Raw genomic sequence first — 13,424 nt, 5'->3', positions numbered from 1 at the left:
CGCTGGTCGTGCCGTCTCCTCCCTCAGCTCCTCCGTCCTCCCCGCCCGTTGTGATATTCACCATGCCCGACCCCGCCGGCGCCACGGTGGGGAGCGTAGCGGCGGCGCCAGGGTCGGCCGTGGCCGCCGCTCTCAGCGCCACGGCCGCCACGATGGCTGGCGTGCCGTGCAGGCCCGGGGCGGTGTCCCACCGCGGCAGGTGAGACACGCCGAGGTCCTGCAGCTCCCGCAGGTAGAACTCGATCACCTCCTTTCCCTGCGTGCGGAACAAAGAAACAAAGGTCCCACCCCTGTCCGCGTAGCCTTTAAACTAAAAACAAAGATTTTTATTTTACCGGGTAAGGCTGTGTAGCTCTTTATCAGAAGCGACCTGGCTATCACAGGCAATGATAGCTCAACAAAGTGGCTGGTCACCGCGTGGACATTTAGAGCGACTAAATAATCTGAACGCGTGACGCCGATTCTAAAGGTGGGGGCAAAAGCGGAGGACCGGGAGAAAGATCCACACGACCACGGGGAGAACCTGCAAACTCCAAATATACAGCAGCAGGCGTTAGGGTCGGGATGGAACCCACGACCTTCTGCGTGCCACCCTAATGAGGCGAGTGCTGTACGTATGCATACAGAACTTCTTTTGCACCGTACGTAGCTAACCGTGCCAATCGGTGTACTGTTAGCGAGCAGAACCAATGAAGGCCGGCACGGCACACGAGAAGGTGAGTGACCAACTCCACACCCGGATTGCCTTCGTCTCCCTAGGTGGCGATGTTTACATACTGCGGCAGGTCCTCATTTGAGGCCCAGTCGACCTCGGGGATGCTCAGGAACGGTTCAAAAACTCGCCACGGTTGTTGGTCACGAGCGGGAATCGAACTCGGGTCGCCGGGTTTCCGAGTGCAGCGCGTTAACTACGACACTACCGTTGCATGTGTAGATGTAAAAATGCACTCGTGCATAGACATAGACGATGACAAAGGCAAGACAACGATTTGCAGCAAGTGCTGCTAAGCGAGCAGCTAGACATACACTTTACATACACACACGACAAAGATCCCCCGTATTGCCTTGACGCGACTGCGGGGGGGGCAAGTGCTGTTCACGAGCACCTATGAGAGCCGGCACGGCACACGAGGGGGTGGGTGGCCACCACCACGCCCGGCCGCCTTTGTCTCCCCAGTGGCGATGTTTACACACCGCAACGGGTAATAATTTTAGACCGAGTCGACCTATTCGAGTGCCCAGGACCGATTCAGATAATCGTCAGTGGTGTTGGCCGTGAGCGTGGATCGAACTCGAGCGCAGAGTAGCGCTAAGCGCGTGTTGTACACACACACAAACACTTTGTCTATGTTTGACATTCTCTCTCTCATGTCCCGACGGTGACCGACGCGGTTTCAAACGAAACGCCGCGTTACCTCATCGTTAAGTTTCTAGTGAGGATTGCTCCGCTCACCAGTGACCGAGCTGAAACGACGACGCTTCTGCACCACGTGACAACTTTTGCTCTTTGGCCACGTCGGGTGGTGGAGGGTTGCACGACACAGATTTTCTGCGATCGTTCCGTAGCGGCCAAACCCAAAAATCTATTGTGAATCATAAAATTGCCCGTGAACACCTACGGCGTGCTAAGTTAATGGGATTCAAATGAACAACGTCAAAATGATCCCGTGTACTCCACATAGCATTAAGTAAATCATATCTACAATTAATTTACCGTTCTACGAAATACGTGTATAATACAATAAAAATCTGCTCTGCTGTGACACTGCCGTGCCGTACCACGACCGCGCCGTATTTTACGGGGGGGGGGGGGGGGGGGGGCTGGATGCCGCCACGGTACTCACCGTTGAGGGTGTGGGCGACGTCCTCCGAGAAGTAAAATGAACAAAACAAAACCAAGACGAGGCGAGCGACACAAAAAACAACGGGGGCGCAGGAACGATGCGGTGGGCAAGCACAATGGAGCGGGGGGGGGGGGAGGTGGTGTAGAAGGAAGACAAAGGCGGAGGGGCAGAATGCAAGAAGGGCCAAAAGTGGAGTGAAGGGAAGACAAGAGCGGAGGAGCAGAAAGTGATTGAGACAGCGCTGGAGAGAGAGCGGGAGGCCGGCCTCCAGGGGAGCGGCACAGCGCACCGCCGCCACCTACTGCTGCTGCAGGAGCTGCCTCCGGCTCTTGTGCTAAATTACTTTGTTATTTCGTCAGGTAATGGTCCAGATAACCACTGCATCTATAAAGACAAAGATTCCCCCCCTCACAGTGTAGCCTTAACAAGACTGTTGGGGGCAAGTGGTGTTAGTGAGTAGCACCTACGAAGGCCGGCACGGCACACGAGGGGGTGGGTGGCCAGCACCACGCCCGGCCGACTTTGTCTCCCTATAGTGGCGATGTTTACACACCACACCAGGTACTCAATTGAGGCCGAGTCGACCTAGGGGAGGCCCAGGATCGGTTCAGATAATCGTCACCGGTGTTGGCCGTGAGCGGGAATCAAACTCGAGTCACCGGGTTTATAGCGCAGCGTAGCGCTAACCGCGACACTACGGCTCCCCACTGTATATATACACACACACACAGAGGCACAGATTGAACTCAATCGCCTCCTTACTCTGTAAAACAAATACAAAGGCCACTCGATTAGCCTTGACAGGCTGCTTGAGCAAGTGCTGTGAGCGAGCACCTCCGAAGGCCGGCATGGCACGAGAGGGGGCAATGCTCCGATATCACTCGTCTCAGATGTTCGCCGCAACAGGGAACTGAACCTCAGTCGCCGGGTTCATTAAGCGCAGCGTGCTCACCACTGTGCCACCGCTCCCCGTACACGAAGGCGAGACAAAGATCCCCCGTATAGCGTTCACAGACTCTAGGGGCAAGTGCCGTTGGCGAGCACCTATGAAGGCCAGAACGAAGTCCAGAACGGCACACACGAGGACGCACACAGATACACAGGCACACTTGACACACCACATTGCATACACATAGTACCTACACACACGCACTGTACACACACACACATTGCACACACACACACATTGCACACACACACACATTGTACATACACGCACATTGTACACACACACACGTACACACTACGGAGGGAGGGTGGCAGACCTTCTTGATGTTGGCTGTGTACTGCTTCATGGCCACTTTCTCCACCGAGCTCTCAAATCCGAAGAAGGACTTGATGTCCAGGCTGGCCGTCTGCTCAAAGCATGTCCACTGATCATTGTCAGGGTGGACCTGAGGATGACAAAGAGAAATATTCCCCATCTAGCCTACACAGACTGTTGGGGCAAGTGCTGTTAGCCGGCACCTATGAAGGCCGGCACAGTAGATGACAATGTTGATGACAGTCATGTTAACGATACCGATGGTGATGTTGGTGATGACGCTTGTGACAATGGTGACGATGATGATGACGGTGATGATGATGACGGTGGTAATGATGACGGTAATGATGACGGTGATGACGCCTGTGACGTCGACGGTAATGGTGACGACGACGACGAGTGGCGGCGCTCACGCTGTAGCTGCACTTCTCGTTGACGATGACGCGCGTGGCGAACGTCTCGTTGTGAGCCTCGATGTGCAGCGTGCGCTCGCGCCAGTTGAGCGTGTTCTTCTGGATGAAGAACACAAAGTCCACGCCGGCTATCTGCACGCACAAAAAGAACAAAGACCCCCCATACCCGTATAGATTAAAAACTCACTGCTTCACAACCGCCTCTGTGTTTCGTTTGTTGTGCTTACCCACCCCACCACACTACCGCGCCTCCAATTAGCACGTTTGGCTACGTACGGTGTGAAAGAAATTCAGCGTACGTATGCACGTATCGCCTTTTATAGGTAGTTGGGGCAAGTGCTGTTCGCGAGTAGCAGCACCTATTAAGGCCGACCCGGCACACGAGAGAGGGGCAGCCAGCACCACGCCCGGCCACCTTTGTCTCCCTCGTGGCGATGTTTACGCACCGCACCACGAGTTGACCTGGGGAGGCCCGAGCTCAACTGGTATGCAGGAGGTAGTGAGTTACATCCCGACCCTGACGCCTGCTGCATATTTGGAGTTTGCATGCCTCTCTCTCCCCGTGGCCGTGTGGAGTTTTCTCCAGGTTCTCAGGTTTTTCCCTCCACATTCAGAATCAACATGCGTTTAGATTATTTGGCTGCTGTAAATGGAAGTTAAAATCGTAATTTTTTAAATTTACTTTTGGTGACTCCGTACCACCGCGCACATAAACGCCGCAAAATCCACCTGGCGCAGATAATTCTGTTGTCACGTCGTCCAAGCACAGCGAGGATTAATGCGCAGAAGAAACAAAACTTTGAAACTTTGATTAGCGCATCGCGTAGAGCTCGTCGAGAGGAATAGATCGCCGTGTCGTTCGCCTTCAACGGACATAAAATGACGTCGCAACGCAGTTGATGCGAGAGCCGGCGGCTTATGGCACCCCGGGGGGGTCCTGCCATAACGTTCAAATGTCCACATGATGATGATGATGATATCAGCCACTTTGTTGAAAGCCAGGTCGCTTAAAAAAAAGAGCCACATCGCTCAGTGGGCCTTACCTGGTAAAATTAAAAACTACTTTAGTTGAGTTTCAATTCGCATGAATGACGCTGTATGAAATAGAATTACTTAATGATAATAATTACGACAATGGTCACCTTCTTGAGCAGGCGCGGCGCCTCCACGTTGAGCTTGCACCTCCTCTCGATGACGTGCAGAGCGCCGTCTTCGCTGCGCTGCTCCGCCAGACGCTCGCTCCCCACAAACACCGGGATGAGAGGGCAGGTGGGGAAGCGTCGCTCGTACGCCTGTCGCGTCACACACACACACACGCGGACAGAGACCCCCCATGGAGCCTTAACGTATCATAAAGACCCACGAGGACAGAGACCCCCCCCCCCCACCCCGTGTAGCCTGAACGTATCACACACACACAGGGACAGGGATCCCCCCGGGTGACCTTAACGGACCATTGGGGCAAGTGCTGGTTGTGAGCATCTATGAAAGCCGGCATGGCACACAAGGGGGTAGGTGGCCAGCACCACGACCAAGCCACCTTCGTCTCCCGAGTCGCGATGTCTACACACCACGCCAGGTGCTTATCCGAGGCCGAGTCGACCTAGGGGAGGCCCAGGACCGGTTCAGAAAATCGTCACTGGTGTTGATGGTCGTGAGCGGCAATCGAACTCGGGTCGCCGGGTTCGTAGCGCAGCGGAGCGCTTACCGCTACACTACTGCTCCCCCCCGACACAAAATCGCACACACAAACACATGAAACCACATGCACACATCCACAGACATATTTCTCTCTAATAGGCTACATAACCTGTTGGGGCAAGCCTTTAAGGAGCAGTTTTGACCTTCTGAGACCCAGAAAGGTCGAACACCGCTCTCCAGTTTGCCTGCTTAAACAAAAAAGACCTCACGCCGACGGAAAATACCGGTTCCTACAGCCCAGGGGCTTAAAACTATTTAACCGCCGACTTGGCAAGACTGGCAACACAGCCCCCTCTGTTGATTTATTTACAGAGATATAGATACAAGCACAAACACCACGAGTGCACAATAGTTGGGGAACCGGAGCCTAAACAACCGCACCCACCACAACCGCTCTGAACGTTTGGGGCGAGCGCAGTTAGCGAGTAGCAGCGCCCGTGTGGGCCGGCACGGCACGCGAGAGGGTGGGTGGCCATTACCACGCCCGGCCGCCTTTGTCTCCCTGGTGGACATGTGCATACATCGCACCAGTCGACCGTCGGGATCATAACGCAGTGCGCTAACCACTGCACCACCGCTCCTAACATAAGTGTGAACACACCCACATACCTTGTGCGTGCACAAAGACCCTTCATAGAGACTATTGGGGCAAGTGCTGTGGATCATATCAGTGACGTAAAAACCTGTTATGGGCCTCGTCTAGGTAGACTCGGCCTCAAATGAGTACCTAGTGCGCTGTATAACACATCACCACTGGGGAGACAAAGGCGACTGGGCGTGGTCCTGGCCACCCACCCCGTCATGTGCCGTTACAGCCATCATAGGTGCTGCTTGCTAACAGCATTATCCCAACAGTCTGATGAGGATACAGGGGGGATGTTTCTCTTATTGTCTGTATACATTTGTGTGCACAAACAGGACTTTCCCAACATATTATGGAGGCTACACAGAGGATCTTTGCCTTTGTATATTACAGTATGCTTGCGCACGTAGGATGTGTTGTAGTAATGTGATATAGCTCGTGTTTACCCCCTGCTTGCAAAGGGTGACGCAGTCGATTTCTTGCCCAAGACAATTGGAACAGAACATTCGATACCCCAGACACAGTATTATTAGAACCCTTTATTTCACCAGGTGAGAGCCCTTTGAGACTTACGTGAATGAATGAGTGGGTGAGTGTGGAAGTGAGTGAGGGGGTTATTAAGGGTGGGTGAGTGACAGCATGAATAAGTGGGTAAGTGAATGAGTGGTTGAGTACGTGGGTGAGCGAGTGGTTAAGCGAGTGGGTTCGTGAGTGGGGGTTCGTGAGTGGACGGGTCAGAGGGTGAACCGGTTGGTGAGTGGTTTAGTGTGCGAGTGAATGGGTGTGGGAATGCGCAATTGAGTTGGCGAGTGAGCGAGAAAGTAGCGTATAAGCGAGTAATTGCGTGAACTAATAAATGGGTGATTGCGTGTACATTGTGTGTGTGTGTATATAACGTGTGTGTGCCGAATATCTGAACCAATCTTGGGTCTCCCCGAGGTCGAATCAGCCTTAGATTAGTACCTAGGGAGACAATGGCGACCGGGTGTGGTTTGAACCACCTTGTATATGTCAACAGCAGTACGTATGTGTATATGTTTGTGCGAGTATGTACATGTGTGTATCCGTCGTCTGTGTATGTACGTGTGTAAGTAAGCATGTATATATATGTGTATGAGCATGTATGTGGGAAGTGGCAGTGCAGGGGTAAGCGCGCTGCGCTACAAACTCGAGGACTCGGGTTCGATTCCCACCTCATGATCAACACCTTTGACGCTTATCCGATCTGGTCCTGGGACACCGCTATGTTGACTCAGCCTCAAAAGATCACCTGGTGCGGTGTATAAACATCGTGACTTGGGGGGGCGTGGTGCTGGCCACCCACCCCCCCACATGAAGGCCGGCAAGGCACACGATCGGGGGAGCTTAGTCTTTGTGTACGAGTATGTATTTGTACGTATATGTGTGCTTCTCACCGCCATCACCATCTCAAAGGGGAACTTGTAGACTCGCACAGGCGACTGGTACTGTTGAACCATGATGACTTATCTGCAACGGCACACACACGAGCACAGACACGGAGTTGCAGATTCACTTTACAGTCTTAAATATTGTTGGGCCAAGCGCTGTTAGCGAGGAGTGCTGTTAAACATTGTCACTGCACACGGAGGGCGTGATCTAGCTCAACACCACATGCCTGGTCACCTTTGTCTCCCCAGTGCCTGGACTGAGACCATCTTCAACTGGTGGCTAGGAGATATAGGAGGTCAGGGGTTCGATCCCGACCCTGACGCCTGCTGTGTATTTGGAGTTTGTGGTGTCCCGCTCTCCTCGTGGTCGTGTGGATTTTTTTCTCCAGGTCTTCCAGTTTTTTCCATCCCCATTTGGAATCAACGTGCATTTAGATTATTTGGCTGCAATACATTTCCACGTGATAAGCCACTTTGTTGAGCTATCATTTGTGATGACCAGGTCGCTTCTGAAAAAGAAGCTAATAGCTCAGTGGGATTTACATGGCAAAGTACAATTAGATTATTTTTCAAAAACAAAAATACAATTTGTAGTGCTGTGTTTACCTTTACTATTGTTTGCACTCATATTGTCTGTTTGTATTATTTTTTTTTCTAACTTTCTGACCCCCGTGCTCCGACTGGACATCTGCTGAAAGAGCTTTAAAGCTCATTGCATTCTTCCTGCAGTCTCAATAAAGATTCTGATCACAGGCAGGAAAGCTGCGTTGTAACCGCACCGGCTCCGCACTCTTGACCTCCCTCTGTCAGGTCCATGACTCAAGCTCACTCCAATCCATCTTTAAGGTCCATGACTCAAGCTCTGAGCCTGGCTCCCCCCCCCCTGTCTTGAGAGCCACTTTATGTGTTTAGTTTGTTGTCCTTCCCCCCCCCCGCCTCACATCATATGAGCACGGTTTTCCTACGTACGGTGCAGAAAGACGTTCAACATACATACACACAGAGATGACAACACTACGCTCGGCGCTGTGACGAGGAAGCAAAGTGGAGTTAACTTCCCCTCGTGTTTCTCAACTGTATCGCCATCGCCGGACACATTGTACGTGGGGGCCACCACACAGCCAATGTACAATGAGATGGACATTTCAGCTTAGCCTTACACGACAAGATGACTCTTGACCTAAAGCTTTCGTGACTGCAGGAATTCATATTATTTGGGTGTTTCGGTGAAGCCACGTAGAACGACTTTGATATTTTCCTATCTACGTGGCTTTACCGAAGACCCAAAGAGCAAGATGAATTGTTGGGGCAAGCGCTGTTCGCGAGCAGCAGCACCTACGGAGGCCGGCACACGAGGGGGCGGGTGGCCAGCACCATGAAATATGTAAATGTGGCAGCCAACACGGCTAGAGAAGACTGGCTCATGCGGAGATGGAGATGGATTGGTGCGCTGTGAGAGACAGAGACGAAGTGCCTTTCCAGCAGTGGATTTATTGCTACTTTAGCTGCTGATGATATTTTTTTTCGGGATATATTGTTTATTCATCTGCATAATTACATACACCTTACACGCAGAAATACACTCGCACATACAAGTACATGTACCTACACAAATACACACAAAGATTACCCGTATAGCCTGGAGCAGACTGTTTGGGCAAGCGCGAATAGCACCAATTAAAGCCGGCACGGCACACGAGGGGGTCAGCGGCCAGCACCACGCCCGTACAAACACACACAGACACACGTGTATACACAGCCTTAATACGTGCTGCTGTTACACGAGCAATCTTTAAAGCAGCCCAAACGTAGACAAAGGTTGCCGGTCATGGTGCTAGCAACACAACCAGGGTGGTGTGGACTTGAGAACCATGATGCATTTTTGCCCGTCTTCCCAGAGCTGATGCATTTAAGGCCGACTAGAGCTAGGGGAGGCCCACAAATCAGTTCAGACATCGCTCACCACTGAATATTTTCCACGGCCAGTTCGGAATTGGAACTGAACCCAAGTTGCCGGGTTTGTGGCGCAGTGCGCTAACCACTGCGTCCGCTCGCACATGCACACACACACACTAAGATCCCCCGTGTCGCCTCGAACAGACTGTTGGGGCAAGTGCTGTTAGCGAGCAGCACCGATGAAGGCTGGCTCGGCTCAAGAAGAGGTGGGTGGCCAGCCACCACTCCCAGCCGCCTTTGTCTCACCAGTGGCAATGTTTACACACCGCACCAGGTACTCATTTGAGGCCGAGTCGACCTAGGCGAGGTCCAGAACCGATTCAGATAATCGTCACCGGTGTTGGTCGCCACGAGCGGGAATCGAACTCGGGTGGCGGGGTTCGTTACGCAGGGCGCTAACCGCTAGCCACGCACACACAATTCACGGAACACAACAGACCGCAAAACTTGTGCAAGGCTGCGCTTAAAGTCTCCCCCAGGCAGTGCTGGAAATGCAAAAATGTCTACTTATGGGTGCCAGCAATCCCACCCAGACCACTTGTATAGAGCGCCAAGACTCGTCCCTACGTTATAGCAGGCACCACTGGGCACAGCAACGTCAATCTACAACTCTCACGACGGGAGCCAGCAAACCCATAGACCAATTCCCGAAACTGGGATTTTAAAGGTGTCGTGGCAGCAATACTTTAATTGCGCTTACGATTTGCAAACTCAGCAGTTGCCCATATATAGACAAAGATCTCCCGTGTAGCCTAAACAGACTGTAGGAGCAAGTGCTGTTAGCGAGTAGCACCTATGAAGGCCGGCACGGCACACGAGGGGGTGGGTGGCCAGCACCACGCCCGGCCGCCTTTGTCTCCCTAGTGGCGATGTTTACACACCGCACCAGGTACTCATTTGAGGCTGAGTCGACCTAGGGGAGGCCCGTGGCCGGTTCAGATAAGTCACTGGTGATGGCCGTGAACGGGAATCGAACTCGTGTCGCTGAGTTTGTAGCGCAGCACGCTAACCGTTACACTATACGTCCACATATACATTAAATTACATACTTTTATAATGTACATTTTACGTCTAAAACACGTACACATTATCACCGTACATATAGAAACATATTCGCCACTGATGATATCCGTGGCCGGGAATGTAACTCGCCGGGTTCCTAGCGCAGTGCAATAGACTGCCACAATCTCAAACGCAATATTGACACACGCACACAAAGATCCCCCGTGTAGCCTTAATCCTGAACAGATTGCTGGGGCAAGCGCTGTGAGCCAGAAGCACCTATGAAGGCCGGCACGGCACACGTGGCGGGATAGGTGGCCAGCACCACGCCCGGCCGCCTTTGTCTCCCCAGTGGTAATGTTTACACAGCACACCAGGTACTCGTTTGAGGCCAAGTCGACCTAGAGGAGGCCCAGGACCGGTTAAGATCATCGCCACCGGTGTTGGCCGTGAGCGGGAATCGACCTCGCACCTTTGCCGGGATCGTAGCGCAGCGCGCTAATCGCTCCCCCACCGCTCCCGACAAACAACAACAACACGGCCGCGATTCGCCACTTAGTGGCGGTGACGTCTCCACGGCGCCTGTGCCAGGCTAGGTGCACAACAACAACCGCCATTCGCCACTAAGTGGCGGTGACGTCACCACGACGCTTGTGCCAGGCCATGTGCACCTAAGAAGAACATACACAGGGTCGGTGCGGGGAGGCTGGTGACGGAACGGCAGCCAGCAGTGGCGGAGATGGAGCGATGTGCAAGCGGAGATGGATGGTAGTGAGAGTGTGGGGATGACTTAAGCCAGCAGTGGAGAGATCGCGGCTGATTATATTACACACACGATTACATTATACGTCAAACACATTACATACACGTACTCCGCATACACCTAAAACATATCAACTTTGACGGCTCAAAACAATCACAAAACGTTCATACATCTCTTACGTGACGTTAAGGAGTGAAGAAAACCGAACCCCGACGAGATGCCGTGCGGCCTAGCGCCTCCAGCGGGAAAACGGTCTTCTCTCCGGGCAGCGGCGCTAGGCGAGAGAGCTGGGGGCTCGGGTCGAGGGGATTTGTCCGAAATAAAACCTAAAAACTGTCGGCGAAAATAAGCGGCGTGCATTTCTGAGGCAGGATGAAGTCCGCCGAGCCAGACATGGCTGAGATTTGTTCGAAATTCTACTTTAAAACCGGGAGAATAATCTTCACTAACAACAAATGACCGCCCCGACCGACCAAACCGCCATGACGCAGGATGACGTCAATTGGCGTCGTGAGGTCATCGCGCAATGCTGGCACGCACGATTCAAACGCGAGCAATAAACGAGGGGGTTGACGTCATTGCGCATTGCTGACAATGTGTGATGGGGGGGTGGGTTATGCGATGACGTCATCACGCATGGCTGTCATGGTGTGCTGGGGGGTGGGTGATGCGGTGGCGTCATCACGCAATGCTGACACGCACGGTTACATTGTCAATGCTTGGTTGGGGGGGGGTATGCGATGACGTCATTACGTAATGGTCACGCGCACGGTTTCAGAGCCCAAGCTTTGCGTGCGGATGCGTGATGACGTTTTATCGTGGTTACGTCATCACGCAATGCTGGCGAGTTCTGGTTTCATTGCGGGCAACGGTTTGAAGGACGGCGTCATGACGTCATCGCCCAGAGCGTGACGAGCGGGTCCGCGTGTTGACGCATTCACGCGTATTACGTAATTTTCTGTCACATGATGAGTTAAAACCCACCGCGTTGGTCCAAAACAAGTCTCTGTGCGTGTGTGGCTTGAAAAGCAACAACATAGAATATAGTTGGCGACGTTTCGGGCAATGACCCTTCTTCATGGCACCAGAAGATGTGCTATGGACGTGTTGCGAATGTATTGTGAAGGGCCGTTGCCCGAAACGTCGTCTATTGCTTTCCGTGTTAACTCCAATACCAATACCCGCCATTCGCCAAGTGACGGTGACGTCACCACGGCGCCTGTGCCAGGCTAGGTGCACTTTGTGGCTGCCACGTGGAAGTGTCGTAGGCTCGCTGCTGGCAGCAGGTCACGGGACAGACCCAGCGGGTGCCACGGGTCGACTGAGATGGCTGCACCACCACCTGTGCCAACTCGTTGCGTTTTATCCGCCCTGCGCTCCGCTCGTTGTTGTGAGCGTCACTCCTCTGCCCTCTGCTGTTGTTGCTGGAGGGCGACTGCCTCCAACTGCCCAGCAGCAGCGTCCTTCACGAGCCTCCTCACACACACGTGGTGGTGGTGCTGACATGGGACATGCTGAGTTGCTGCTGCCTGTGCCCGACTTGCCAACGCAGCAGCAGCGGCAGCAGGTTTGGCAGCATCGCCACAAGATGTCATGAAGCCACGAGTTGCGTGTTCCAGTCATCCGTCGACATTCTCCTGCCTCATCATCCGCGCCACTCTGGGCATGATTCACAGGATGCTGAAGACTGCAGGAGGAATCCGATGAGCTATTAAGCTATTTTTAAAGCAGATGTCCCGTACGGGCACGGGGTCAGAACGTTTACACAGCAACACGACACAAACACACGATAGGCGTGCAAAGTATAGGAAAGGTAAAAAAATCACTCTAAACACAAATACATTTCTATTTTATTACGTAAAGCCCACCGAGCCATCAGCTGCTTTAATTCATCCGCTCGTTCACCAGGAAAGCCTCATCCGTAATCGGGTTTTTTTGGGTCTCAAGATGATTTGCGAGGAGGCTCCCTGCCAAGTTGTCGCTGCAGCTGCTGCTGCCGCTGCTGCTGCTGTTGTTGTGTGAAGGCGGCCGAGTGATTTGCAGCGCAATGTTCCAGCGACGTTCATCCAATCCTCCTCCTCCACCACCCGGCGACATCGCAGTGACCCAATCCGCCACGTGTCCATGGCCTGCGGTCACCAAAGGGGCCGACGAAAAAAATGTAACCGAGATATCTTGTTGATTCTTTCGGTAAAGTCACGTAGAATGGAAATAATAAAAATAAAACATAATAAAATAATTCTCACGTTTCGGCCACAACGCAAGCAGCCGTCCTCAGAGTCTGAATTCAGACTGTCTTCTCGACAGACCTGTTCTTCACCTGAGGACGGTTGCTTGCGTTGTGGCCGAAACGTCGTGAGAATTATTTTATTGGTTTCTTTGTATTATTTTATTATTTCCATTCTACGTGACTTTACCGAAAGAACCAAGAAGATGAATCCCTGCAGTCACGAAAGCTTTAAATCGAAATTTAACCGAGATATCTTCTT

General features: G+C 52.7%; 1 protein-coding gene across 3 annotated transcripts in view; it reads right to left on the bottom strand.

The window, feature by feature from the left end:
* Positions 1-11,447, bottom strand: part of LOC144950490 (SEC14-like protein 1) — a 30,823-nt gene extending 19,376 nt beyond the window's left edge. For 2 of the 3 annotated variants that reach the window (XM_078880626.1, XM_078880628.1), the window contains exons 1-6: positions 11,115-11,447; positions 7,221-7,293; positions 4,664-4,813; positions 3,522-3,653; positions 3,110-3,238; positions 1-256 (exon numbers count right to left, since the gene is read on the bottom strand). In XM_078880626.1, the coding sequence (XP_078736752.1) occupies positions 1-256; positions 3,110-3,238; positions 3,522-3,653; positions 4,664-4,813; positions 7,221-7,283 (730 nt within the window). In that variant the 5' untranslated portion in view covers positions 7,284-7,293; positions 11,115-11,447. The remainder of the gene's footprint in view (positions 257-3,109; positions 3,239-3,521; positions 3,654-4,663; positions 4,814-7,220; positions 7,294-11,114) is intronic. The other variant, XM_078880627.1, reaches the window with a different exon arrangement.
* Between the last annotated feature and the right edge of the window lie 1,977 nt (positions 11,448-13,424).

The sequence above is a fragment of the Lampetra fluviatilis genome, chromosome 58 (genome assembly GCF_964198595.1).
Source record: "Lampetra fluviatilis chromosome 58, kcLamFluv1.1, whole genome shotgun sequence".
NCBI lineage: Eukaryota > Metazoa > Chordata > Hyperoartia > Petromyzontiformes > Petromyzontidae > Lampetra > Lampetra fluviatilis.
The sequence above is the reverse complement of the archived record's forward strand: the minus strand, read 5'-3'. Positions and strand labels throughout refer to the sequence as shown.